The sequence below is a fragment of the Rhipicephalus sanguineus genome, chromosome 5 (assembly GCF_013339695.2).
Source record: "Rhipicephalus sanguineus isolate Rsan-2018 chromosome 5, BIME_Rsan_1.4, whole genome shotgun sequence".
NCBI lineage: Eukaryota > Metazoa > Arthropoda > Arachnida > Ixodida > Ixodidae > Rhipicephalus > Rhipicephalus sanguineus.
This window is the reverse complement of record NC_051180.1, coordinates 167,893,241-167,918,463: the sequence shown is the minus strand read 5'-3', so window position 1 is coordinate 167,918,463 and position 25,223 is coordinate 167,893,241. Positions and strand designations below refer to the sequence as shown.

The 25,223-nt window shown below is 46.2% G+C and overlaps 1 protein-coding gene across 1 annotated transcript; it reads right to left on the bottom strand.

Annotated features, from left to right (window-relative positions):
• Window positions 1–538: 538 nt before the first annotated feature.
• Window positions 539–22,657, bottom strand: LOC119395077 (dorsal root ganglia homeobox protein-like). Its single transcript, XM_037662369.2, has 3 exons — window positions 22,511–22,657; window positions 5,651–5,862; window positions 539–776 (listed from the first exon to the last, which is right to left on the bottom strand). Exons 1-3 carry the CDS (start codon window positions 22,655–22,657, stop codon window positions 539–541), a joined length of 597 nt encoding a protein of 198 aa, XP_037518297.2.
• Between the last annotated feature and the right edge of the window lie 2,566 nt (window positions 22,658–25,223).

Genomic DNA, 25,223 nt, shown 5'->3' with positions numbered 1-25,223 from the left:
TCACGCGTTACCATCAACCGCGTGCTTTATTTTTCTAGATGACGTCATACTGTCGGCTAAATCACCCGCCCATCCGAAACCCGTCATGCCAGCTATTATGCTTGTAAGTGCGACTTGCATTTTAAAAATGTAAACAAAAATAATCTGAACTTGTTTGTTCCACACTTATTCTTTGTGTCGTTGTGAAACGTGTAATGATCTCTCTTGGGAAAAACTTACTCCCGCCGAAAGATTTTGTGTAGCTATGCATATAAAATGAGTAGTTTCCCAGCGACGGTAAGGCTGGAATTGAGTGGCGTCAGTGTTCTTTGATTTATTTTCTCGGCGGACATGAAGAACTCCATTGGACCATGTTCTCTGCGCTGTATAGAACTGCCATTCGCTACAGCATTCGGCGTCACTACGAAAAAAAAACAGACTATTTCTTGTTTGTCAGGAACATCACACTCATGTTATCGCCTCTTTTGAATGACCCCACAATACTGTCCAGATGTTTGAGCCAACTCCCCCATAACGATCACTCAGTGGTGGGTTTCTTTCATCGCTGTACGGGAGATGCCAGGCGTTGTTTCGCAACATGCTCTTGGCGTGCCGCGAACGCCGCTAGGTATGGCTGCAGCTGACTCTGGCGCGTTACAGCCTCCAGCCGCTGCAGTCGACCCCACGATCCCGGCGAGGCTTGAAGCGCAAGGCACGGGCACAAGGGTTCCGGCTTGTCGGTGACGCCTGCCACATCCGTGGTAGCCACAGGTGGCGCAGTGCCGCAATGGGTTACGCTGCGAAAATCAAGCACAAGGAGCAAGCTTATGCCTCTGACGTATCGACAAAAGAGATTGTATGTTGGCTTTGCCTAAACTGAAACATGGTAGCGAGTCATAAACGAAAGTAATGCTCGGTTATTTTACGTTAGAAATGTGGTCATCGCTATAGCAGAACGCCCTACTGGAGGTGACTTTGTTGAACGAGAAAAAAAATGTTAGATCTTCATTAAAACAGAACTATACAGGAGAAAACAAAACCACATCAATATGCAACCACAGGAGTACCCCAGCCTCTTTTCATTTGCGGACTTGTCCTCGGAATGTGTGGGCAATGCACCTTGATTCACTGAAGTGTATATTGTAGGACTTATCCGTGTCTAAAATAGTATACGTCACTACGGTTGAATGACCGTTTATGACGCTTGAATCACCGACTTCATTTACCAAATATTGCTAGAATTCTCTCAAGGCTTCGCATCAAATACCGACTACCGAAAAGCCACACCGATTCTTATGCATTTGTCTAAGACAGAGGTCTCAAACTAACTTTCTGGAATCTACGCGTCCTTTCTGGTTTAGCTAAGAAGAGCCTATGAGGCAAGTTTCGTCAGAAATTACCGTAGACATTGTGGACATCATATGCTGTCACAGAAAGACAGCGGAAGAGGCCCCACAAGACGCGTCCGTTGGTGTACATGAACGTTCAGTGATAGAGAAAGATGAGAAGAACTTTCGCCGTATGTAGACTGAGTAAGAGTGCGTCAAAACAGAGGAATTATATCGGCTCCTTAGGCGTCGCGGCGACGTTCAGCGCACAGTGGAAGTGCGATATGATAGCGCTCCTTCCGCTGTAGTGTCTGAAGCAAGGGAAAGCGTTCCACGGTAAGTGGAGCAAGGTGGCGATTTGACGGGCGCGTCATCCCGCGAACTCGTTTTTAAAAGTAGCGTATGAACACGCGCTACGGAAGACGATTATGCGCCTCCTGTTCGAGTTCGTGCGTGCAGGCGTATGACTATCCGTGCGGCTGAGCTCATACGGCAGCTCGTGAACTGCGACCTAAGGACGAGCTGAGATGGTTAGTGCACTCATGCGCCGCGCTGCCTTCCCATGGGCTTTCTGTTCTGAGTCGATCACGAATTTCTCAGACGGGCTAATCTCTCAGTGATATTGGCGACCATCTCAAAGGTATTCGAAAAAGAATCGTGCTAATTTATTGCTTTGCAAACAGTGATTTGCTGGACCATTTCAGAGAGAAAAAATATTTCGTTCTCCCGAATCTCGCAGTGTCGTCTGTATGATGTTCGTCATAAAGTTTATTCTCAGAGTATCGCTTCTTGTTTCAACATTCAATTTGCTTTACATATTAAGCAAGGGTGTTTGTGTACGGAGTTTCAATCTAAATAATGTTACAGGACTTGTGTTCCCACATGCGCATCCAGAAAGTTTTCCAAGATTAATCTCAATAATGTTACAGCTATAGTACTGCCACATACGCCTCCAGAGAGTTTTGCAAAATTTTTTATGTTTGCATTTTCTCACCTGCAAATTGCGATATGTATGAATATCTAAGCAATAAATACCTACTCTACGGAAGGTACATTTTGCGTTAAAAATATTTTCTGGCCAATCAAGTTTGTACATCTCACGACAAAAAACGCCAGGCCTGCGCTGAAACCGCAGCACAGTCACAGCGAAAGCTGGAAGAGCGGCGTTTCTAGAGCCCGTTGTAAGCTCTCTTGGGGCTACAATACAAGTACACTAGAAAGGTACCCACTATGCTATAAATCACAATTTTTGTGAAGTTGCGAAGCACTTACTAAGCCATTATTCGTCATTCTGCGGAGAAGCGAGGCACCAGCTGCACGTCTGTAAGGCATTATGCGCACTTTGTTGACGCGACGACTGATGACGATGAATATTTATGGCTCAGCCCTTTGTAATGGGTTGGAAGCTTTAAACGGCCCACCAGTTATGTAATTTGTGTTGGGTGACGCCCGGTTGCTATTTCCCTCTCCCGTCATGCTGTATAGCATACGTTGACGTGGAAGAGAGACGGGGTGGGGCGAAGAACTTTACTGAGACCCCAAGTAAATGGATCATGCGCTTATGGGCTTCTTTGGCAACCAATACAAGTGCACTTGCGAGGAACCCACTACGCTCTAAGTCATTGTAATTTTACTGAGACCCCGAGGAAATGGATCATGCCCTTATGGGCTTCATTGGCAACCAATACAAGTGCACTTGCGAGGAACCCACTACGCTCTAAATCACTGTAATTTTACTCAGACCCCTAGGAAATGGATCATCCGCTTATGGGCTTCCGTGGCAACCAATACAAGTGCACTTGCGAGGAACCCACTAAGCTCTAAATCACTGTAATTTATCTGAGACCCCGAGGAAATGGATCATGCACTTATGGGCTTCCTTGGCAACCACTACAAGTGCACTTGCGAGGAACCCACTACGCTATAAATCATTGTAATGTTTGAGAAGTAGGGCAGCAGGCACTGGGCCATTTTTCGTCATTCTACGAAGAGCCGTGGTACCTGCTAAACGCATGTAAGGCATTATGCGCACTTTGTTGATGCTGTGCCTGACGACGATGAAGAATTATGGCAGAGTCCTTTGTAATGGGTTGGAAGCATTCAACAACCTACTCATTGCGCAATTAGCATTGTGTGACGCCTGGTTACAGAATTCGCGTTGTGCGACGCGTTGCGCGACGCTTGGTGCTTATTTTACTCTTCTACCACGCTATATTGCATATGCTAATGTGGTTCCTTCCCGACATGAAGCCTGTATAGGACCTTTTTGCATAGCAGTTTGAAACACCGGCATGGCTCAGAGGTTGAATACTGGGCTCCCACGCAGAGGGCCCAGGTTCGAACCTCGTTCCATCCTGGAATGTTTTTCTTATTTCGTTTTTTTTTCTTATTTCGAGCGATACTGGTTACGGACACCGGCGGCGGCGGCGGCGGCGGCGGACAACTACGGCGCCAAAAACGGCCGGTGAAATGATCTCATAACAGCTTTCGCTGTGAAAATTGACAATATTGACAAAAATCTTCATTTTGGTCCATATTGAGGTGCAATTTACACCACGCGGTGCTCCAATGAAAAATCAGGTTTATATCTCCATCTAAATCAAATAAATAAGCGATAAACAGCGCAGATACGGGAGGAAGCGAAGGAAACACACGAGGACCGGCGCTGTGTTTCTTTCGCTTCGTCCCGTATCTGCGCTGTTTATTTCTTCTTCAAAAACATGAACCAACTAGCCCCCTTCCACCGCTTGTGGAAATAAATAGTTCTTATATTGCATGTTTTACCATTACATACTTTGTTTTAAGGAAGGAATTAATTTTTGAAGTTGCCCACTGATGGCTATCTCCCCATTTGTTCATATGGCAGCTTCCTCATTAACTTCCCCATTGCCGCCCGCAACCTTACGATGACAACTACTAGATGCGAAGCATCTTATGGCGGAGTTCAGTCCGGTAATGGTGGTGTGCGGCGTGACCACCCTTACTGCGCAAGCGCGAACCCTCTCCGCTTCCCCTCTCCCCCTCTCCTCCGCTCCGCTCCCTTCCTCGTTTAGATAAAAGGCTCGCGTTAGGTCGCACACACGCGCAGTCACTGCGGTGGCTGCGCCGGTGTCATGAGTTCCAACATCAACGTCGGCGCCAGTTGCAGTAATATCTTACCGCCTGCCGAGATCGCGGAGCAGCGGGTGGAGCAGGGGAAAGCTCGACGCGCCGAAGCGCAACGTAAACGTCGGCAAGCGGACCCCGAGGTCCGGGCTAGGGAAGCCCAGTGCAAACAGCAACGTCAGCGGGAAACTGCTACGGATGAAACGCGGGCTCGACATGCGGAAACGCTGCTTCGCATCGCCTCATGGTACCCATTAGCGGGAGATGGTGTAATTTTATCTAAGGGTAGTAGCCCGCGCTACGCATTGGCACCAACCTCTAATCTATATTACATCTAATTAAAAAAGAGACACTACCAACGCTTTTTCGTCCTCTTGAGGCTGCTCATGAACCTTATGTCTCGTATAAGCCTATCAACTGGCGAACAATGTTTGTGAAGCTTCATTTAGCCAGAAATATATACTAGCACTTAACTTTTAACCTGTACATCACGCCAGACGTATTCCCCCCTTTTTTTTAATGCGAAGGCTTTTAGAATAACATACCTTCACTTCGACAACAACTCTATTGTCTTGGAAAATATTGAATTTTTGTTATGACATGTGCTTTATGTTATTTGTTACTCCATCTATTTTTTCTGCGAGCTTCTATAGATACGCTACCAGCTTCACTGTATATATTGCCAGAAAGCCACGCTTTCGTAATAAAACAAAATAGAAAATTCAACTTTCCCTGGCCTCGCCTCGCCATGAACCTCCTTCCATACTGGTAGCAATAGGATCGGCTGTGATTTTATAGCCTCACATGTCCTAAACATCAATTTCACCCGCAGTGATGGCACAAGCAGGTATAACTTTCGTGAGCCTATCTGCGCAGAAATGTGCATTGACAAAAATATAATGTTACTACAGAAATCCAGGACGTGACGGATATAGCAGATTTCAGTCACACCTGTTGTATGGGTAGAAGTTGTGATTTTTCATACATTCAACAAGAAGCTTTGGGCGTAGCACACCTTTCCTGTGCAGTATGATGTATGCCTAAGGCCAACGTTTTCTGGGAGCTCATGAAAACCGCAAACGTGTTTAAGGCTATAAACATTGCCGAAGCCATAGATATCACAAGCTGAAAATTCATACACGCCTTCTTCGACCGCCTTTTGATCTCTGAAGGTCCCCGTCGCCTTGTGGAGCACTAGGTAGTTTTTTTGCATGTACACGTCTTTATGGAATACGTACGGTGCAATCGCACATCGTTCTGGCGCAGGTGGTCCATTGACGTTCGACTGCGTCCTCTGCTGCGGGGGTACGAGTCTTGTGGCGACAGCAGGGTGTGGTCTTAATGGCAACGGAGCCCATATGGTGTCGGCTCTACGCAGCGCTGACTGGGTCGGGATCTGCAAGCCACGCTGCTGCTTGCGCCATTTGGCTCGCCTGTTCTGGAACCATACCTGCATCAAAAGATATGTCCCGTTTCTTCTGTTTATGGACTTCAGTCAGGGTGCACGTTTTAATTGGTAATATTAAGTACTTCTGTTCAGTGCTCGACAGGTCATTGAGGAATGCCTACTCATGTAAAGGAAAATTAATCAACATGAAGATATGCTTGTGGTAATGATGGTGACTAATTGCGCCAGCAGAGCACAATCTTCCCAGAAAATTCGCCCGTCGAGTTGATCTAAAATTAACTTCCAAATGAGCTCTCTTAGTACACGGATATAACCAGCGCAACAAAAGAAACAAGAGCAAGAAAATGCCATTAATGAAACAAATATAATCAAATACAAATATTTTGCTTAAGGCGCCATGATTGCGCCTCCAAGGAAGGTAATTTGCTTGCCAGAAAGGGGCAGCGATGATTTGCCAACTCACACATTATGTGCACGAGCTTAACGATTCGCAGCCTTAACAATAACTCGCTTTTTGCGACCTCTTTATATGCTGCTACACTCTAACACAAAAAAAAGAGTAGCATACTTCAAACTCGCTATGGCAGCTGAGACGGCGGCGACATTCGAGGAGTGATGGCCTCGACTTCATCGTCCTCGCATTTCAAAACCGAAAATGCGACGGTCTTCCTCCTCTGGACCCCGGCTCACACCAGCGTCCCTCTTGCAGGCAACCAGGCGGCCCACACCGCGGCTCGAGGTCTCCGCGGCCGATTCGGTGGCCGCCTCCACCTCCGAGACATCATTAAGAACACAACAGCAACCGTAATGGTCGTGGGGCGATCGCCTGACCACATTCGGTGGCATCACACAACATTACAGACTAAACAGACGCAAATAACCACCACCACACGACAAATTAAACAAAATACAGGCCGTTACTTGAAGGTTACTACAAACAGACGCTTACCCCGGCCCGGCGATCCTACGCCTCGGTTATCCGAGCATATACCCGATGGACGCGTGTAAAGCGTGCGCGGAAAGAGCCACACTGCGGCACATGCTTTGGGAATGTGCCAGGAGAGTTACTGTCGCTGCTGCCGCTCACTTCGCGAGGCATGTTAGGCAGGGACGAACTCCGAGAGCAATCGTTGCTGCTACCACCATGGGAGGGCAGGGGCCGACCGCTGCCACGGCTGTGGTCACTGCTGCGGATTGGCTGTGTCGACGTCGCGGCCGTTGGGAGGCGGCACTCACCAGCGACAAGCTGACCGACCAACTTTGGGCCGTCCGGCAAGCCGAAGATTCTGCCGGGACCAAGGACTTCGAGCAGTCACATGACGCCGTCATCATCGACGGAGGGTGGGACAGGACAGGGGTTAATCCCCTCTTCCCCCCGCCTCGCCCGAAAGAAACTGCGGAACTTTTAATAAAGTTTATTCATTCATTCATTCAACATAGAGTCACTGCACCCTGATTTCCTTCGGTTACCTTTTGAACCTTTTCACAAGGTATAATCAGGAAATGAGAGTCAAATTTTGTGCATGCATCATTTAACTCTCGAGGCAGCGTCTTTCGATTGGCTGCTGCGTTGAAGACGCCGCCGTATACTTCATATCAATCACGTGGCTGGCGTAAGGCGCTGTTCGTATCCCCTGTGGGCTGTTGGAAGTCCGGCGGGTCTCGACTTTGGTAGCTGGTCCCCGTCATCGGACCCCTCGTGCCGCTTTTGCAGAGAGGAGAGCTCTCGTACGTGTAGACAGAGGTTTAATTACATAGAAGCATGATTAGATATCAAGAGAGAGATCAAGAGAGAACTTTTACAAAAGTCTCCGGCTTATAAAACCCCGAGTCTGCCAACACTGAGGTTTCAGTTTCTTTGTTCAGTTTATTTCGATACAATTTATATCGCGCTAAAGTTAACAAGTTTCTGGTTTTAACAAAACTTCTACAAAATTGGTCCTGAATGTTTATGGGATAAAGTAATGCAGGGATAATCCAGGGCTTCCTAAGTTTCCTCCGTCCTGACACTTTCCTTCTCGGGAGGTGCTGGGAACATAACGTTTTAAAATGATCCATAAATGCTTCGTACGAAATATCTGATTCATTTGCGCGGTATACATCATCCTATAACGCATTTAATATTCCAGCACGAAAGGTTTCAACATTATCGTTAGTTATTAATTTACAGTACCGCCCACACATTAAAGCATGTTTACTCACTCGTTTAAACGCACATAAAAATGTTTCGATGTGATCGCTCAAGTCACTGCTAGCAACACCCGATTTTGTGAGGGACAGCTCGATGTTTGCGTCGAGAAGTATCGCAGACTACAAGTAATACGAGCCGGCATATGAATCACGTATGAGCATCTACTGAAAGACAAAGTGATATCGAAGTCAAATAGAAGTGCACTTTCACCTAAAATATGAATGTAAAAAACTCCACCACACAAAATGGTGTATCTGTTTTCACTGTCGTACTGAAGAAGACCGTCTAAGCATGCAAAAAATTTTGATGCAGCACCATTTGATGGGCGGTAAAAAACGGAAAATACAGTTTGTTTTGTAAGCCGAGGCAGTACTTCATAGCTTTCGGACGCATAAAGAAATTGAGGGATTAATTGGCATTCATTATCAGAAAATACAAGCAGGGAGCCACCTTCACCTCGACGTCCACGTGGGCGGTTAATGAAATACGTCTGGTGCATTCGTAGGATGAACACGTCATCATTTTACGGCCACTGCAAACTCGTCAAATTTGTTGCACATTCAACGAGCATTGATATGGAACCACCGCATGGTATGGCAATATAAGAGCTGATAACAAACATGACATTTCAACTGCTCAGGATTTATGCAAACACCAGTGCCGCGAGAGGGCATATGTGGAAGAAAGTGCGCAAATTTCCGCCATAATCAGCAATTCGCACATTTCCTTCATCTGTCTCAGTTTTTGTGACAGGACTTGCTCTGGACAAGTAATCTACATCATACATTGATGCAATGTACAGGACTGGTGTTGAATCCCCCCGACGCGAAATTACTTTGCCGTCTCTGCTCCAGACATATTTTCAGCTAAAAACTCCTTCCCGACAAATAGCAGCACCCAGTAATTGCTTGTTCTTGCGCGAGAGGTGTTTATTTACGAGCACGTATCTCGATGGGCCTTTATACTCAAGGAGTGGAGCAGTAAGCCACGCCTTCCTTGCTTTAGCGAGAAGAGCGTTACGTTTGGAACGGCGCCTGAAGCGAACAATAAGGCTCTTTCCCCTACCGTTTGGTGTTTGAACCATGTGGCACACATCAATATCCGAGTCGTCAATTATTTCACCCACTTTCAAACCAATAGCTTTAGTAGCTGTAGTTGCAATACAACCGTCAGTAAGACTTGTTGCTGGGCGAGTTGGTTGAAATCTATCGGGTATATTTTAGCGCAAACTGTGAAAGAAAGCACGGGAAAAGAGTAGAGGAAAGCAGAAAGGTCGAGCGCTCGACCTTTCTGCTTTCCTCTACTCCTTTCCCGTGCTTTCTTTCACAGTTTGCGCTAAAATGTACCCCATACAACCTTCAGGCAGACCTTTGACCTCAATGTTCTTCAGTTTCTGGTACTGTTCTTGGTCATCTATTTTGGTCTGCAGTTTCTGGTTTTTGTTCTCAAGCTGTTTATTATTTTCCACAAGTTCTTTCATGTCTAGCTTGTGCTCTTTAACATACTTCTGAATTTCAGACACACTGTCACTGCTCTCCGAACACTACGTTACACTCTCCTTCAAGAAGTGTGTAATATACTTTCTATCTCTTTTCTCTTTTTTTCCCTGTGTCTCTCTGTAGTCGTTTTCTCACTCGTCAGAGTTATTGTATCCCACGCCGGACAAATCGGCGCACGTTTTCTGGGAGCGACGCAGAAGATGAAGAAGAGGACGAAGAGCCGGTTCATGATGATGATAGTTTGCTGTCGGCTCTCCACGGCATAGCCAAATGCTTAACACCTCCGCTGTAAAAAATCAGTCCGCGTGCTCAACACTTACTAGCACTAAATGTAATACCTTTCTTTGTTAAAAGTGGCAGTTTGAGGCGCAGATATAGTACAGCGCTTCCAGCACGTACGCGGCAGTCGGTTAAAACGGACACGCCTCGCCGGGCAGGTGAGATGTTCGGAACTGTATAGCTAGACTGATCGACGGCGCGCGTTGCTAGGGTAGCCACGTGCACACTTTTTTCCTCGTTTCTAGTTGCTGTTTTCGTGGTGTGCCTGCATCTGCGACGACGTTCGGCAATAAAATAGAATAGAGTAAGTATATAAAGCTCCCTGGGGCTATGTACGGTAATTCTAGCATATGGCATACCCGATGTCAGCGCAGACGGCGTCCACGTACGTTGCATGTAGTTCAAGCGCTCGCACTCGCATGTGCTTATCCGAGCCTTCAGGGATATATTGCGTTGTAGAACACGCGGTCAATAACCGCGTGTTCTACAACGGGTACTTGGGTACCAGAATATGCCGTCGTAAAGCCGGGCTTATTACGGGGCCAAATTCTGAAGCGATTTTTGAGAAAAAAGTGATTTCATTCGCGCATAACCCGTGCGCGAATGAAATTGCAAAACGAAGTGCCCGCCTTCTTTTATTTCAAAAATTGGTTTCGTCAAGAAAAACATATAAAGCAAAACACTCGTACCATAGGTCTGTAGATTTAAGGTGTGTTGCACCTGGAGTAGTTTTGCATCCAAATAATCACTCTGCGTCTGTTGATTAGTCTCAGAATTCGGACGGATCCCTTCTCCCGTCTTTTCACTCCAGTTGACAGCCACATTCCCAGAAACGAAGCTTCTGCTATGGTATGTGGCCTCGACACTCGTGGCGGGAAAGTCATCAGCGCCATTCGCCCTGTCAACGAAGCACCCGCTCCTACACTTCCCTTAGTTGGACAAGACGACGGGGAAAAAGGGTTGAGTGGCACCCACGCAAAGGAGCCTAAACCAATTTCATTTGTAGTTTAAAAACTGCTCACATGATCTTCTGCTGCAAGTTTGTGACCAAGTGACATATTGTGAAAGGTACTATTTGCAAGTCGTGTTTCACACGATAACGCCGAATGCATTGTTCCTTCTCATGCCTGTTTGCATTTTTTTTATGTGAACCTTTGTTTTTTGTGCCTGTGTAGATCCCTTATTGTAGGGTGTTTTGCAAAGTCTTGTTACGATTCCGTTTTCGCATAATAATATTGCGTCAGGATTTTAAGATATTGTTTGTAATAACTGCTCACAGTGAACAGAAATGACAAGACAGCAAGTCACAAGGCTGGTGCCTCCATCCATCAGTACTTTTGTAACTTATACATAATCACAAGGAATAAATATGGAAATATGATGCCGATTTCTGCAGTATCTTTTGCAGTATAAGACACTATGCACATCGCAGTCACACATTTTAGTTCGCTCTACTCACACAAGCATGTAAACGAGGTCCAGCTCAAATGCTTAATTGGAAGTCATAATCCATCTTCTCGCACTTCCTATTTTAATCTACGGGAAAAGCTCTGCGAGTTAATTTGATGAATTTTGTTAAGATTGTGCTAAAATAAACATCTTTTTTTTACACTCAGTGAGAACGATGACATGTGTTATTAGACTTGCTTAAAATAAAAACTTTACTATTTCTAACAGTACTCGTGCTACACTAGGGAATGAGTCAGTTGACTAACCTAAAATAGTTATAGTGTCACTTCACACTCCAGTGCGAGTCATTTAACCCATTTAGCAGTGTTATCCGCAAGAGTCATCTCACTCCCTTAGCAGAGGTAATGATATCTTACAGATAAGAGTCCTTGCGCTACCCCTAATGAGTCAAGGTACCATAGAGTTTCTCACAATAATACCTAGAGGGAAATGCGGTGCCACCGTCTATGCAAATTTCTTAAGGGGCGCTGTACCGTCAAGTGGATGACGGGATATGTGTCTGCGATGACTGTGTTGGATGGCGTTGAGCCAGGCTTAGCTTTAAACGTAGATACAACTACACAAGTAAGGCTTCTCTGAAACAAAACTTTATAAACGGATCTTACTCACGCGTATCATTTTCTGCAATAAATGTCCACTCACCCGTACAGCTTAACCAAACGGCGAAAGAGAGAAACATACGACAAACAGTCGCAGAGTGAACGCTGACCTTGTCTTCTGCCTTCCAAGTTTAGCGGCCGCTCGTTACCTTTTACTTTTCGTAATATTATACATCGGCGTACAAGTTTTCAACGCTGCATAAAACTTGTCTCTGTGTAAAACTAAAAAAATAAGTAGCTTACTACGCGCTGCTTCTGTACGAAATTAACCACTTTGGCTCAAATAATGCGTTGTAGCCAGACGTGTCTCCTATAGGTTTCCGGGCTCTTCGCGAACGATGCCAATCCGAATCCGACACATCCCAGAGGAGTGCCTCGATGTCCTCCTCGTCCGCCGCTCCGTCCAGAGTGGGGACATCCTTTGACGGGGCTCTTGCCGTCACAACCTGTTTCTCGCAGCACAGTACGCCCTTTTCACGCATTGCTCGCGTGTCGGGACGTCGCAGTAGTCGGCAGGAATTTGTTGCGGGTGTTAGCTCGATGTTCACTGAGCGCTGTCGGGCGTAATGCCCAGTTGTTGTGTGCCACTGTGCTCAAAACATTCATACAATGGTTGAATTTTCTTACAGACTTGAAAAGGAAAATTTTCTGTGTGCCGAAGATTAAGTGCGACAAGTGGCAGCCAACAAAAAACCTCATATCTATGCAGTGCTAGTATTACGACACTACCCTGTAATAATTGTTTGTTCTGCAGGAGTGTTGTGGCATGACAGCGGTGACTGAAACATATTTATCCTTATACCTTCGTTCGAGGGTATGTTTCTGGAGGAAAAATCACAGCATATCCACGGGGTGAATGATGATGAGTGGGGCGAAGCTACGGAGGGAATCATCTGTAAACCGTGAAACTCTTCCGTGAAATGCGCCCAGTACATAATATAAAGAGTGTGAAACATCGTGTATATATTAAACATCAAACTTTTATTGTACTGTTGGTTTACGTGGTCCCTTCATTATCACTTGTGATCGGTGAAATGCAAGGAAGAAGTCCGCTCCCGAGCGAAAGAGCGACCGCATTCCCCGCTCGCCCTGTGCGAATTAAAGGCAAGGCTAGAGGGAAGACAGGACGCGCGTTCCACGACGCGAGGTCGGTAGCATGCCCAACGAAAGCCAACGGAACGCGATCGTGCAAGTGCTCCGGCTTCGCATCGCCTCATGGTTCCATTTAGCGTCCCAAAACCAAACATATTGCTCAAGGTGTGCCTTGCGTTTTTCGTAGAAATAATTTCTTTATCATGTACATTAAGACGAAAAGTTGAAAGCTCACTAGAGTGTATCGCCCGCAAAGTATGTCTTTTAGTGTGATTTAACTCTCGTACGGCAGGGTCCTCGCGCCGTTGCCGGTCCACCTCGCCCGTTGACGATCGGGCGAGGTGGCCACATACAAGTACTACTAATACACTTTAAGAAAAACATCTGGCGTTCTTTCGTTCTGCTTTTACAAAACATCTGGCGTCTTTCGTTGGTTTATTTCATCAATCAACGGCGTTTTGAACAAAATTTTTATTGTTTAATCACGCACAGGAGAAATCTCACCAGGCACTACCTTGGAGGTAAACAATGGCTGCTAATGGCAATGAGAGACAGAAGAAGTCGGCTTTTAGCTAACACTTACACTTCTACTTCTACTAACGTTTCCTGCTGGAACATGCCAATGGCTGCTAATGGGGAATGAGAGACAGAAGAATTCGGCTTTTAGTTAACGCGCACGCTGCGAATTTTTTATTGTTCAACAACGCACAGGAGAAATCTCCCACCGGCACCACCTTGGAGGTCAAAGCGTAAGACTTGTTACTCACTACTACGAGCACGACGAGGGACGAACGGGTGCCGCCTTAAGGAGCTTCGCCCCTAAAACGGTGCAGTAAGAAGTACTTTATCGGTTAGGTTAATTACCAGCAGTCAGTTTAAAGCGGCGTTGTACGAAATGCACCGGTGATGTGTGTGGATCACTGTGTTCAAATAAGTCCAGGAATTGTTGGCAATTGCCAAATTTTCCAAGAGACACCCAAAAATTGTCTGAGTGGCAACTATCAAGCGCGACAAACGGTAGCTGCATAAATACTTGATCTATATGCGTCGTATTGCTGTCAGCAACACGGATACACTGTTGAAAAGCAGCAAATTTGAAACTACGCGAGCCTGGGCGTACGTTAACCTGAGTAAAGTCTCGGCGCAGGGACCTAACAGGCATGCGAGCAAGACATGTGCACGTGTCAGCTACAGTGAACTTTGAAATCGCGGCTTGATATAGTTAGCAATAATTCATACATTTTGTTTCATTCTTGTCGCCCATTCTGAGGCAGACTCTGCGTTTGTGTTCTCTTTCCTCGCTTTTCAAATTGAGCCACAAGGTAATATTGTTATTTTCTTTATTTAAACTTGTTAAATAACAATTTTTCTAGTTTATGTTCTTATGCCCCAGGAGGTCTGCCGAAGACGTGTGAGAAATAAAGGCAGATAATAAAATCACGCCATATCCACGAAGTGAATGATGATTGAGGAGCTGGCTCGGAGATAATCGGGTAAACCGTGAATGTTCCATACAATTCCTCTACTGTCATATAAAGACGTCACACGTTTTTATAGTAGCGATTCTGGTCATGTTGTTGTCGAACCACAAGCGGTCGCAGTCCTTGCAGCTGTGGCCGAACATGTGGTTGAGGAAATCGAGGAAATGTGGTTTTGCATGCGTTAATGTCATCATCAAGGCGCTCAAGGTGCAAGAGGTAGAAGACTTCTCTTTCGCCCGAGCTGCGCCTGTAGCGGTCGCTTATGGAACTAAGGTTACGCTTACGACGCGGGACATTGCCCCAGCTTAAGAACCTGGCGAGCCAGCTCCTAAAAGCATGCATTTTAACCAAAGCCTCGAAACTACAATTATGTATTTATTATCGTCTCTCATTAACTGGTTATCTTTACTGTCAACATGTACACAAGGAATTTCATTATCATTGCTTCATAATGACACTTTCGAAGCAGCGCAGCTTCGATGCGCAAATCTTCCCGAAGAGCAGCAATGCCAAGTAATATGGTTATTCGACCTTCGATTATCTATTGCTCGACAATGAGGCCTCAGCAGACGCGTTCTTTTCCATTTGCATAGCAAGATGAGCCAGTGTCAAAAGACCCAGTTTGCAAAAATAAACTATCACACCAACGAGCAGTCGCAGCGCGTTTAAAAGTGGTTTCAGACAGCAGCGTAAGATGACAGCGCGAAGCGACGAATTTCATAGTGCTGTTAGACTGTAAACCATCGAAAATGTTATTTGTTTAAACATGATCACGCATTAATGCCTCTCCACGCTATTATAGTCTCCACAACACCCCCGTACTGCCTGCAAACGGCTCGCACGCCTGCCGGCAATACACCCGTGCATCGGAGCAGGCGCGAAAATGGCGGACACCGTAGCAGACGACGCGGTTGTCTCCACTCTGAACAGAGAGGCGAGTGACGAGGACATCGAGGTACTCTACATTCCAGCATTCCCATGCGCACAACTGCGTCGCCACGCCAGTTTTTTTTTCTAGGTAATTGTAAGAAACTCTTCGCAAGGTAGAGACCTTAGAGCGCACTGACTTTCAGCCAAAAAGAGCCTTCACGTATCTCTTCAAAGAGACGTATACGTGGCAAGTAAGGCACACCAAAAAGAGTGGCAGATGATCTTTTTTTTATTATTATTAAAGTGTCGCGCGGCTTCAAATACGGGTTGGTTGGTTGGTTGGTTGGTTGCCGAAACTTAATTAGTAATGTACACTAGCATTACTGCACACTCATCCGCCTGTTCATTTCATACTATTCCAACGTAACATGGCACAGAGTAGAAAGCTGAATGGTCCTGATATATGCGTGCCAGTGTGCTTAAAATGACATCTTTGAGAGGTGTTAACAGCGAATCTCTTCTAGCTCGGTGTAAAATGTGGTCGTGCCCGAAGACTATGATCATCATGAACGGGTGTGTGCCACGGAATTGTATGCCACGGAATGGGTGTGTGCCACGAGAAGGCAAACCCGTGATTCAGAGACAGAAGGTTAGGTGGGCAGACGTGATTAAGAAGTTTGCGAGGATAACATGGCCGCAGCAGGCACAGGACCAGATTGATTGGCAAAGCATCGGAGAGGCCTTGGCCCTGCATTGAGCGTAGTCAGGCTGGTTATTCCAGCTATAGGGAACCAGCGCTGGAGTTTCCGCGGTGTAGGCAGTGCCGCCCTGGCGGTCAAAGCGCGCATACTCCAGCCGCTCCCGCGAACGAGAGTGGAGGCTGGTTGAGGCGATGCAGGCGCCTATCACCGAAACAAAACAAAAGGATGCTGGCGGTGATATTGCGCATTCAAGTGCCACAATACGTAGAAATGAGGGAGCGCGTATCCTTCTATGTTTTTCCTTCTGAAACATATGAAGAGGAACGGATGCGGCGTTGCATCCCGGAAGTCAGGCGAGCACAGTATGTTCTGCTCTTGCTCTCTACCTGGTTTCTACCGAATTGCGCGTGTCTGGTAGATTTATTCGATAGTGAGGGCCCCCAGTGGCAACCGGGGCCAACGAGCAGGATTTAATCGGTGTTTTGTCGTAAATAAAACGTACATATTACCCAGAATGGGGCATGTGTAACAATTTTTTCGTGTGACCACCACCAAGCTCCTTCTGATGCCACCGCCTGCAGTGAATGATGCGATAGGCAGGTAGTCTGCATTATTTGCAAAACAGTTACGCAGAAGGAAAGCTGTCTGTCTACGAGGTGCGTACGGGGGCACGTTCGCCGAAGCCGCTGAACTGTTATGAGAAATACGCACGCGATGGATGCCTCCGTTGAACTTAACTTGTGGTATACAGACGGAGTTCTTGTCACGAACAAAGCCGCGGACTACTCGAAGCTTAGCTTTCTGGAGTCAGCCGATGCGGTAACGCTTCTTTGTGCATTGGCTGCCGCGGCGAAGTGACATGGGAATTTATGCCTCGTTAGAAAAGGGTCAAATGTCTTGGATTTTTACTCGTGGTTTAATTCGCCTAGCGCACTGTGTTAGTTATTTCGCTTGCCTGTGTCTGCTTAGAATAAAGGTGTTTGATCAACATGGACAATTGCTGGCGTTTTACGTGCAAACAAGGTATTATTATGATGCACGCCGTACTGTGGGAATCAGGATTAATTTTGACCACTTGGGGTTCTTTAATGTGCACATACACCTCAGTACGCGGGTGTTCTTTGTATTCAACCCCCATCGAAATGCGGCCACCGTGGCCGGGAATCTATCTCGCGCCCTCGAGTATAACAGCGCGACACCATGCATACTATGCTAGCACGGTGGTTTGCTTGACCAACGTCCGCGTGCATGCATGCCGCGGGCTAGGCATACATACCACGGCAGAAAAACATTGACGCAGCTACCCCTTGCCTCTTACTTTTTTGTACTGCAGTAGTGGGCAGCTAGCATCGACGCAGCACGTACTTATCAATGGAGGCTTGTGCGCCAGCACTACCTATAGACACAAATCCCAGCACGCAATCAGAAAATGCACTCTAAGGCAAAAGGGTGTTAAAAGGGTGTGTGGTTCGTCCTTTTGGGGACTAATGGGGCTGCCACAACCATTATTCCCTTTAAGGACTAACGGCACCGGGTCTAACAGTTAGTCCCCACAATGGACTAACATTTAGTCCTCGCATTTACACCTTACCGGGCAACTGTTAGTCCCCACAGATCACCTCAATGGACTAACATTTGGTCCTCACATTTACGCCTTGCCGGGCAACCGTTTGTCCTCGCAGTTGCACCTCGCAAGGACCAACGGTCGGTCCACTCAAACGCTCCATTCCGATGAACTTTTTATCCCAGGGATGATTTTCTACAGTTACTCTCCGCAAGACTTAATACTTTTTTCGCGTGTTTCTTTCCGCGGTGAGCAACAAATGCCGCGGAAAAGAACACGCAAAAGAATATTTAGTCATGCGTATGTCACTGCTTTCGCATTCAATGCGACAACGAAAGACAAAAGTGAGACAATGAAACGTTTTATTTTTTTCTATACATATGAAGTTTCTGCTTTCTTTCATTGAATTCCCTACAAAATGTCCAATACAGGTTCAGCCGCGTTGCCATATCTCGTACAGTCCTTTCTGTGAAGCTGCTCCAACGGAAGCGATAGATGACAGGCGTTGTACGCGCCAGGGCACACAGCATTGTGCTCGTTGTGGGCAACGGCTGCATCCTGCAAAAGCACAAAAACATTGCAAATATTTAGTCACGTGACAGCGAGGGTGACGACGCACGCACTGTGCAAATACGTGCAATGTGAACTAAAACACGTCTAAAACATGGCACGCAAATAATTTCACCCCTGCGAAGCACAAAAATATTGCAAATATTCCGCGACACGTCACAGAAGGGATGAAGACGCACGTACATGACAAATATATGCAAGGTGAAATCAGAATCAGAAATCGTTTTATTTAGTTATCGAATCAATTACAAAATTTGTGTATACAGAAGCAGGTCCCATAGTCAGAGACTCAATCGGGACATACTACAGTAGTGAATATAGAAACAATTAATTGGTGCAGCAAACAGTGGTGCAGAAAACAGGTCATATTATACATCGCAGGTAAAAAAGAAAAAAGGAGTTCTACTGAAGAAAATCATTAGCAGAAAGTAGCAACAAAAACTGAAATTAGACAACATAAAAAATAGAGGTAATTCAACTCTCCTAAACAGTTTTCAGATAATTACCATGGTGAAAAATGTTAAAAAATAAACTACGAAAAAGAAAACTCAACAGAGACATCTGATATCAGCAATGTAGGATGATCATGCGATGCTGCGTTAACATTAGGTTGTGAGAAGGCACGAAAGGGAGCGGGAGTAATAGAAGTGACCAAAACTATCCAGATTATAGAATGGATGAGAGGAAAGTTTTCATATCTTTTTTGGATATGCCGATTGATTCCGAGGTTTTTATTCCTGAAGGTATAGTGTTCCAGAAATTGATTCCAGTGAAGTGGGCTGTTTGTTTGCCATAGTTAGTATTAACTATAGGTAAGCTAAAATTGTGATTTTGTGCAAACCTTGTCAAGTTTGTATTCTCTAGACTTGATGGAGGGATTATAAACAAAGGAAGCTGATTTCTTATTTGCTTGAAAACTAGTATTCCTAGATTATATTTGAAAGTGTTCTCGATTGTTAGGATGTTGTTGGCATGCAGGAGTGCTTTAGCATCACTGCGATAATGACTGTGGGTAAGTATTCTAATAGAGTGATTTTGCATAGTTTGAAGGGAGACGAGATGACTGCTGTAGGTATTGCCCCAAGATGTGACACAGTAATTAATATGAGAATGAATAAAAGCGTAGTACAATGAAAGTAATGTGGGTTTGGAAAATATATCGCGGGATTTAATTAGGGCACGTATGCCGTAAGCCATTTTTTTTTTCGCAGGTATGCAACATACGAATGAAATTTCAAATGACGGTCCCGTTTAATTCCCAAGAAGGTCGCCTCATCGTCTGCTTCAATTGCGAATTGATTTAGAAATATTGGCGGGATATAATTATGTTCACGTTGGTGAGAGTGGAATACAACGAATTTCGTTTTAGTGGGATTTATTTGTAATTTATTGTGGATACACCAAGCAGCCAAGCCTGAAAGGTCATCATTTAGTTTCTGTGTCAGAGATTGGAGGCATTTATCAGTGTTAACAATTGTTGTGTCGTCTGCATACAGTAAGCATTCTGAACTGGTAAGGCAAGATGGCAAATCATTTATGTAAATAATGAAAATAAGTGGGCCGAGAATAGAACCTTGAAGTGCTCCTATATTTGTTACTTTAAGTATAGATTTATGAGCTAACAGACTGACAACTTGGCTTCTATTGAGTAGGTAGTTTTTTATTAATAATAGTGCAGGACCAGTTACGCCTATTGCTTGAAGCTGCATAAAAAGAATGTGGCGGTTGATGGTGTCGAATGCTTAAATAAAAACACACGTCTAAAATATGGCATGTAATTAATTTCACCGTGATGTCATACGTCATCAATTAAGCATTTCAAGCCACACAGCGCAACAAACACTTCAAGTGCGGTGGCCGCAGCCATCACGCCGAGGCGCCGCCAACCACCGTGCCCCAACGAGCCGGCGAGTTTTTTTGCGAGCGGCGTCGTACAACTCGAGCAAGCCCGTCAGCCGCAACGCGAAGCCGACGCCACGAAAGGCGCCAGGCTGCTAGCGAGCGAGCGAAGGGGACGCCGACGATAACGGCGTCCAATTTCCACCAAATTCTTCGAGCGCGCACTAGTACAGTGCAGCGAGCGAAAGCGGGGTCGACGCCTCGAACGGCGGCGAACTGCTTACGAGCGAGCGTCGAGGAAGCCGAAGGTCACGGCGACCAATTTCCGCAGAGTTCCGAATCGCAGCTAATGTCGGCTAGCTGAAGCACCCGCCAACCCATGCCGGTGCATTTCAAGCGCGCGGCATACAATCGAGCTCGTTGCTACCGCACAGCGTTTCGGACGAGTCGCAAAACAGCGGCGAGGCCTCTGCCTAATATTGCTAATATCGCGAGCTTGCAGCTCATCACCACGTGAATCATCGGTGAGCGAACATCCGGCCAGGCGACGACAACGGCGGCCAATATCCAGGCGGTCACAAAGCACAGGCGAGCTCACGCCCAAGCCGGCCCTCGCGGTACATTTCGTGCGCGCGATATACAACACGATCGAGTCCGTTACCGATAATCGCGATCAGTTTCGCGCACGCGATAGGTACGGCAGAATAAAAAGCGATCACTTACTTGTGAAAGAATCCAGCGCCGATTTGTGCCCCGAGTCCGATAGGCCTACAGTCTCCCCGGCCGCCATTCCTAGCCGGTGGCGACGCAGTGCCGTGACTGCGCCGGAGATATACAGAGCGGCGTCGCGACGTGTCGAGTGCAGCTCCAGACTTCGTGGGTGTGGCGAAACGTAAAAGCAGCGCGACACACTCATCCACGCATACGTCTGTATCAAAGGCAGCGAGCCGTAGGTCCTAGATCGGCGAACTCCGAGCGCGACTTAACCGGCAACACGCCAGCTCGACGAGGAGGACGATTAACTCCCTTGACAACGGTTTGCACACGGAACTTATCCATGCACATGGCCTGCATCTCCCGCGCCGTTCATCCCTTTGCAGACTAACTGAATTGCACACGGTACGCATCCCTCTCCGCTTGCTCCTACGGCGGTCTAACCGTTCATCTGCGCGCCTATTGGGTTCCGTTACTCCTCGTTCGGGTAATTTTGCCTTAGAGTGATGGTGACGACGGAGTCGCCACCACGGCACAGCACTGTCTCTTCGACGCCGTATGCACAGACGTAGTCTGCTTTGCAGGGCTTCTCTCCATTTTCCAGTGCTTTCCTGAGAAAGTATCCTTCCGGCAAAGTTATTTTTTTCTAAACCATAGTGCAGTATTACTGGCGCAATGGCTGCTCGAGCTGTTCGCGCCAATATGAAGCACGGGAACGGCGCACGCGCGTGCGCTCACCGCGGTACAGTGCGGGTGTCGTCTGGGTGCGAGCGGCTGAGTTATGTCGCGACTCCCCGCCAGGCGCGCTTTTTCGGCGCGACACCTATCCAGCGCTGGTCTCCCATTGCGTCCTAGCTTACTCGTCCCCTGTACGCAGCCATGGGGCTCCGGGGGAAAATGTGCATGGTACGTGCGGTGCACTCATCATATACACGGCATCATTCTACGACCGGCATACCATGAAGGCCTACATGGTACATCGTCTCTGCTGTGAGCTGACACACTTCCTGCCCGCCGGTTTTCAAGACCTCCATAAGCAACGAACACACCTCAACTCACTCTGTGCCTCCAGATTTCGCCTCTTTAGCGTTCAAATATAGTCGTTGTTTTATTTATACAAAAGTATCAACGCGCGTAATTCATAGGCGTTCTTTTTTATGTATGGATTCCACGCGAACACTTTTTTTTCTAACAAACTTAAGGCATGGGTATCATCTTTGTATATGGAGTGCATCAAACTGGAGCGCATTGTACCCTTTGTACTGTGGTCTACTTATCAAGGTAGACGCCTTTTTAGTAGCGGAAAGACTGGGTTTGTGAACACATACGTGATACTTGCACCGAGTTTATTTGGCCGCAGCAGGCGACAGTCATAACGCGAACATCGAAAGTTACAACATTGGTGTCAAGTCCGAAGACCTCGCTTCCGGTATACCAAGCTTTAAGTAAAGCGAAGGGCAATGCGCCCAAAGAGCCAAAGAAGTGCGTCTCATGCCGTTTATTTTAACACGCAATCCAATCAAACCTAACAGCGTGCCTTGCACCGCCGACACCCCACTTTCTCTTTTTTCACTCATCTCGTGAGCACCTCACTTGCTTTTATTAACAGTCGTCTTTACAGCTAAGGCGACTGAACGATCTAAAAAGCTCGCTCTTCAACAAAGATACTTTGTACCTGTTACCGTATAATAGTTCTCAGAAGGCTCGCCGACGCCCCGTTAAACAGTTGTTTTCATGCAACACCTGCTCCTATAGAATGAGGGAATATGGCATTCTGTGACACCAATCATTCAGGAAACGTTATACGCTTGCTCCTCTCACCTGCACTCTGGCCTCTGAGAGGCTGATTCTCCGGGATAGCTGTTCCCGCAGGTAGAAGCTGGGATAGTGAGTCCTCTGGAACAACGCCTCCAACTCGCTCAGCTGCGGTGCCGAGAAGGTGGTCCGGTTGCGCCTCTGCAATTGCATACGGGACTATAAGAGGTTGGCAGGCGACAGGAGGACGAAGAAGCACGCCGGAGCCACAGCCCTCAGTAGAAGCGCAGCTGAAACTGCCATCGAGGCTCCACTATATCTTTCAATCACACTAAATATTTTACAGTTCACTGTACTACGATGTATTAATCAATGCATACCAAATAAACTTTGCTTAAGACAAAGGGGTTTTCGGACACGCTACTCTAAGCAACTAAAGTAGTCACAGTATTTATGTTCCTTTAATATGGCGCTGTCTCTTTCAATAACTTTTGCTGGCGGAATAGTTGGGATACAAAATTCATAATGTTGCAGCACACACACACTCAGGAAAAAATCAAGAAGTTACAGAAAAAAGGCGCCAACATTGTGGAAAGCCCGCACTCACTCAAGGCTCTGAATGTTTTTCTTGTGTGTGACGCGCTGTATGAACAGTGCTAGCGATAGCATGCTGAGCTCAATGTTCGTGTTAGTTCAAGTGTGTAGCTTCGCTCATAGAATAACAAAAATATGTAATAAGGTTTGCCTATTAACAAACTCTGCGCTAATATATCTGTCATGCCATTTGTTTGCCTTGCATATGAGAAAATACGCAACAGCACATCGTGACTCTTCCACCTCTGGTATGTGCAATGGGCTTGTCCCGCCGACATCAATGGAGTCCTCGACAAGTGGCCGATGTATGAAGCAAACGTTGTGGCTTTGGCATATGCATGCACGGAATCGCGGAGATAACGTTGCGTGGTGATCCGACTCCTGTCTCGTGACAGCAGCGAGTGCGTATTTTCTCCAACCATGTGACTTTGTTAGAAATATTCTTATAAGCACCCGAACGGTTTAGCTGAAGGTGGGGATGTCGCATAGCAAATAACACAAATAACGCGCATTATCCATAATTCAGGTGACAAGTTCTCATCCTTGCAACTGTCCTCGTCTTCCACGCTTGAATTTACAAGTGCAAATGGCGCACGGACAGGTCGAAAGGGCGCCCCAGCTACATTTTGAACTCTAAGTATTAGTAAGTCTAGTCTGTCGCGTATGTCCAGTATTAAATCGTGTGTCTAACATCCCCTACTACTTACCATACTAAGCTTTAGTTTGAAGCAACGCTTTCATTTATTCTCCTTGTCACACCAACTGGAAAAAGCTTCCAAGTTCATTCGTAATATTACATTCAATTTGCGCGTTTTTATTTACCGTTTTGACACGGCTTACGTATCTGGAACAAGTGTTTCTGATACAAACTAGTAAGTGCAACAGCAGATGTAGCTCACATTTATAAATAAATGGCACGCATCAGAAAAGAGAGATACTTTAAAGCACAGTTACTTACCTGTCTTCGGCTTGCGACTAAGAGTGAGTCGATCAAGACCTCTCGTGCACCCGCCATAACTTGCTGGTAGAACCGAAGAAAAACAAAAGTCATGGCAGTGTTGGGAGGAGTGACAACATCTGTGATGCAGTGACCGAATCACAATATTCAGATAGCACTCGCAGTGCACGTAGCCTTGCCCAGCTTCAGCGGCAGTTTGTGAAAGCTGAATCAAAATGCAAGAACCGCTCTCATCTGCGTATTCTGCGGTTTAGCCATCACTGTCATTCTCGCTAACACAATTTTTCTCGAACCATTTAATATTTCGGTTCTGTCCAGATTCTTAGCTGACACGATAATTTAAACGAATATTTTTTAGAGAACTCCTTCACTGTGTGTGCAGAGTGTGGTGTTTCGTATGCATTATTAGATGGTAACCTTCGCAAATAACGAGAGGGTGAAGCTATTGGAGAGTTTCTGCAAGCCTTTCCCATCAATAAAATCTCTGGAAACAGTGTCAGCGGGCTTCTGATATTGATGCGCTGCATTAAAACTATGTACCTGTCCAGCATGTCACATAGCAATGATTACAGTGGTATCTCGTGTCCTGGTTCGTCTGATTGTATCTCTAGTAATTATCGTGCTCAAAAACTTAGTTGTTAGACAGCGCCGCGTTTCTCTCCCTTAGTCATCGTCTACTTTTTCAGCGCCGTTTTCTTCAGGCTTAGTGCTTGGGTTACAGGAGCCAGAAGCAACTGTATAACTTTTACGAAGCATGCACCGAAAAACCGGTCGCACTTACCTTTATCATCCACTATGTTGGCACGTGGTAAAGGTCTTTGCCCTGTCAGGACAATCTCAGCCCTGAAATTCCACCCTTGAAAATAGCTAGAGCGAGACTTTACCTAAGCGAATTGTTAATCTCATTTAGGGACACCATCACAATTCGACGTAAGGTTCACAATATAACCTAAAGAAATGATGGCACTCATTCGGGTCTGTGAGGCCACTTAGGAGCAAGATCATACGGCTATGCTCAGGTCTGTAACGAAAGGCTTGTACCAGGATTTCTCATACAGTTAGACGCATCCCAGATGTGATTGCGTTAAGAAGACGAAGACATGGGCACTGACTTTCACTTGTCCAGCACCATCTCATCCAAGTTTCCTTTACATTCCAAAAATACGCATATAATACTTAACACCACACAACACTCAGTACGCGGAACGTTGTCCTTTACAAATGCAA

Bases quoted from the DNA above. Each gene is read 5' to 3' on its own strand.
- LOC119395077 (XM_037662369.2), bottom strand. From the start codon at position 22,657: ATGCAATTGCAGAGGCGCAACCGGACCACCTTCTCGGCACCGCAGCTG. The intron at 5,863-22,510 runs GTGAGAGGAGCA...CTTTTGATGCAG, and splicing joins TCTCAGAGGCCAGAGTGCAG to GTATGGTTCCAGAACAGGCG. The intron at 777-5,650 runs GTACGTATTCCA...TGATTTTCGCAG, and splicing joins GAACGATGTGCGATTGCACC to CGTAACCCATTGCGGCACTG.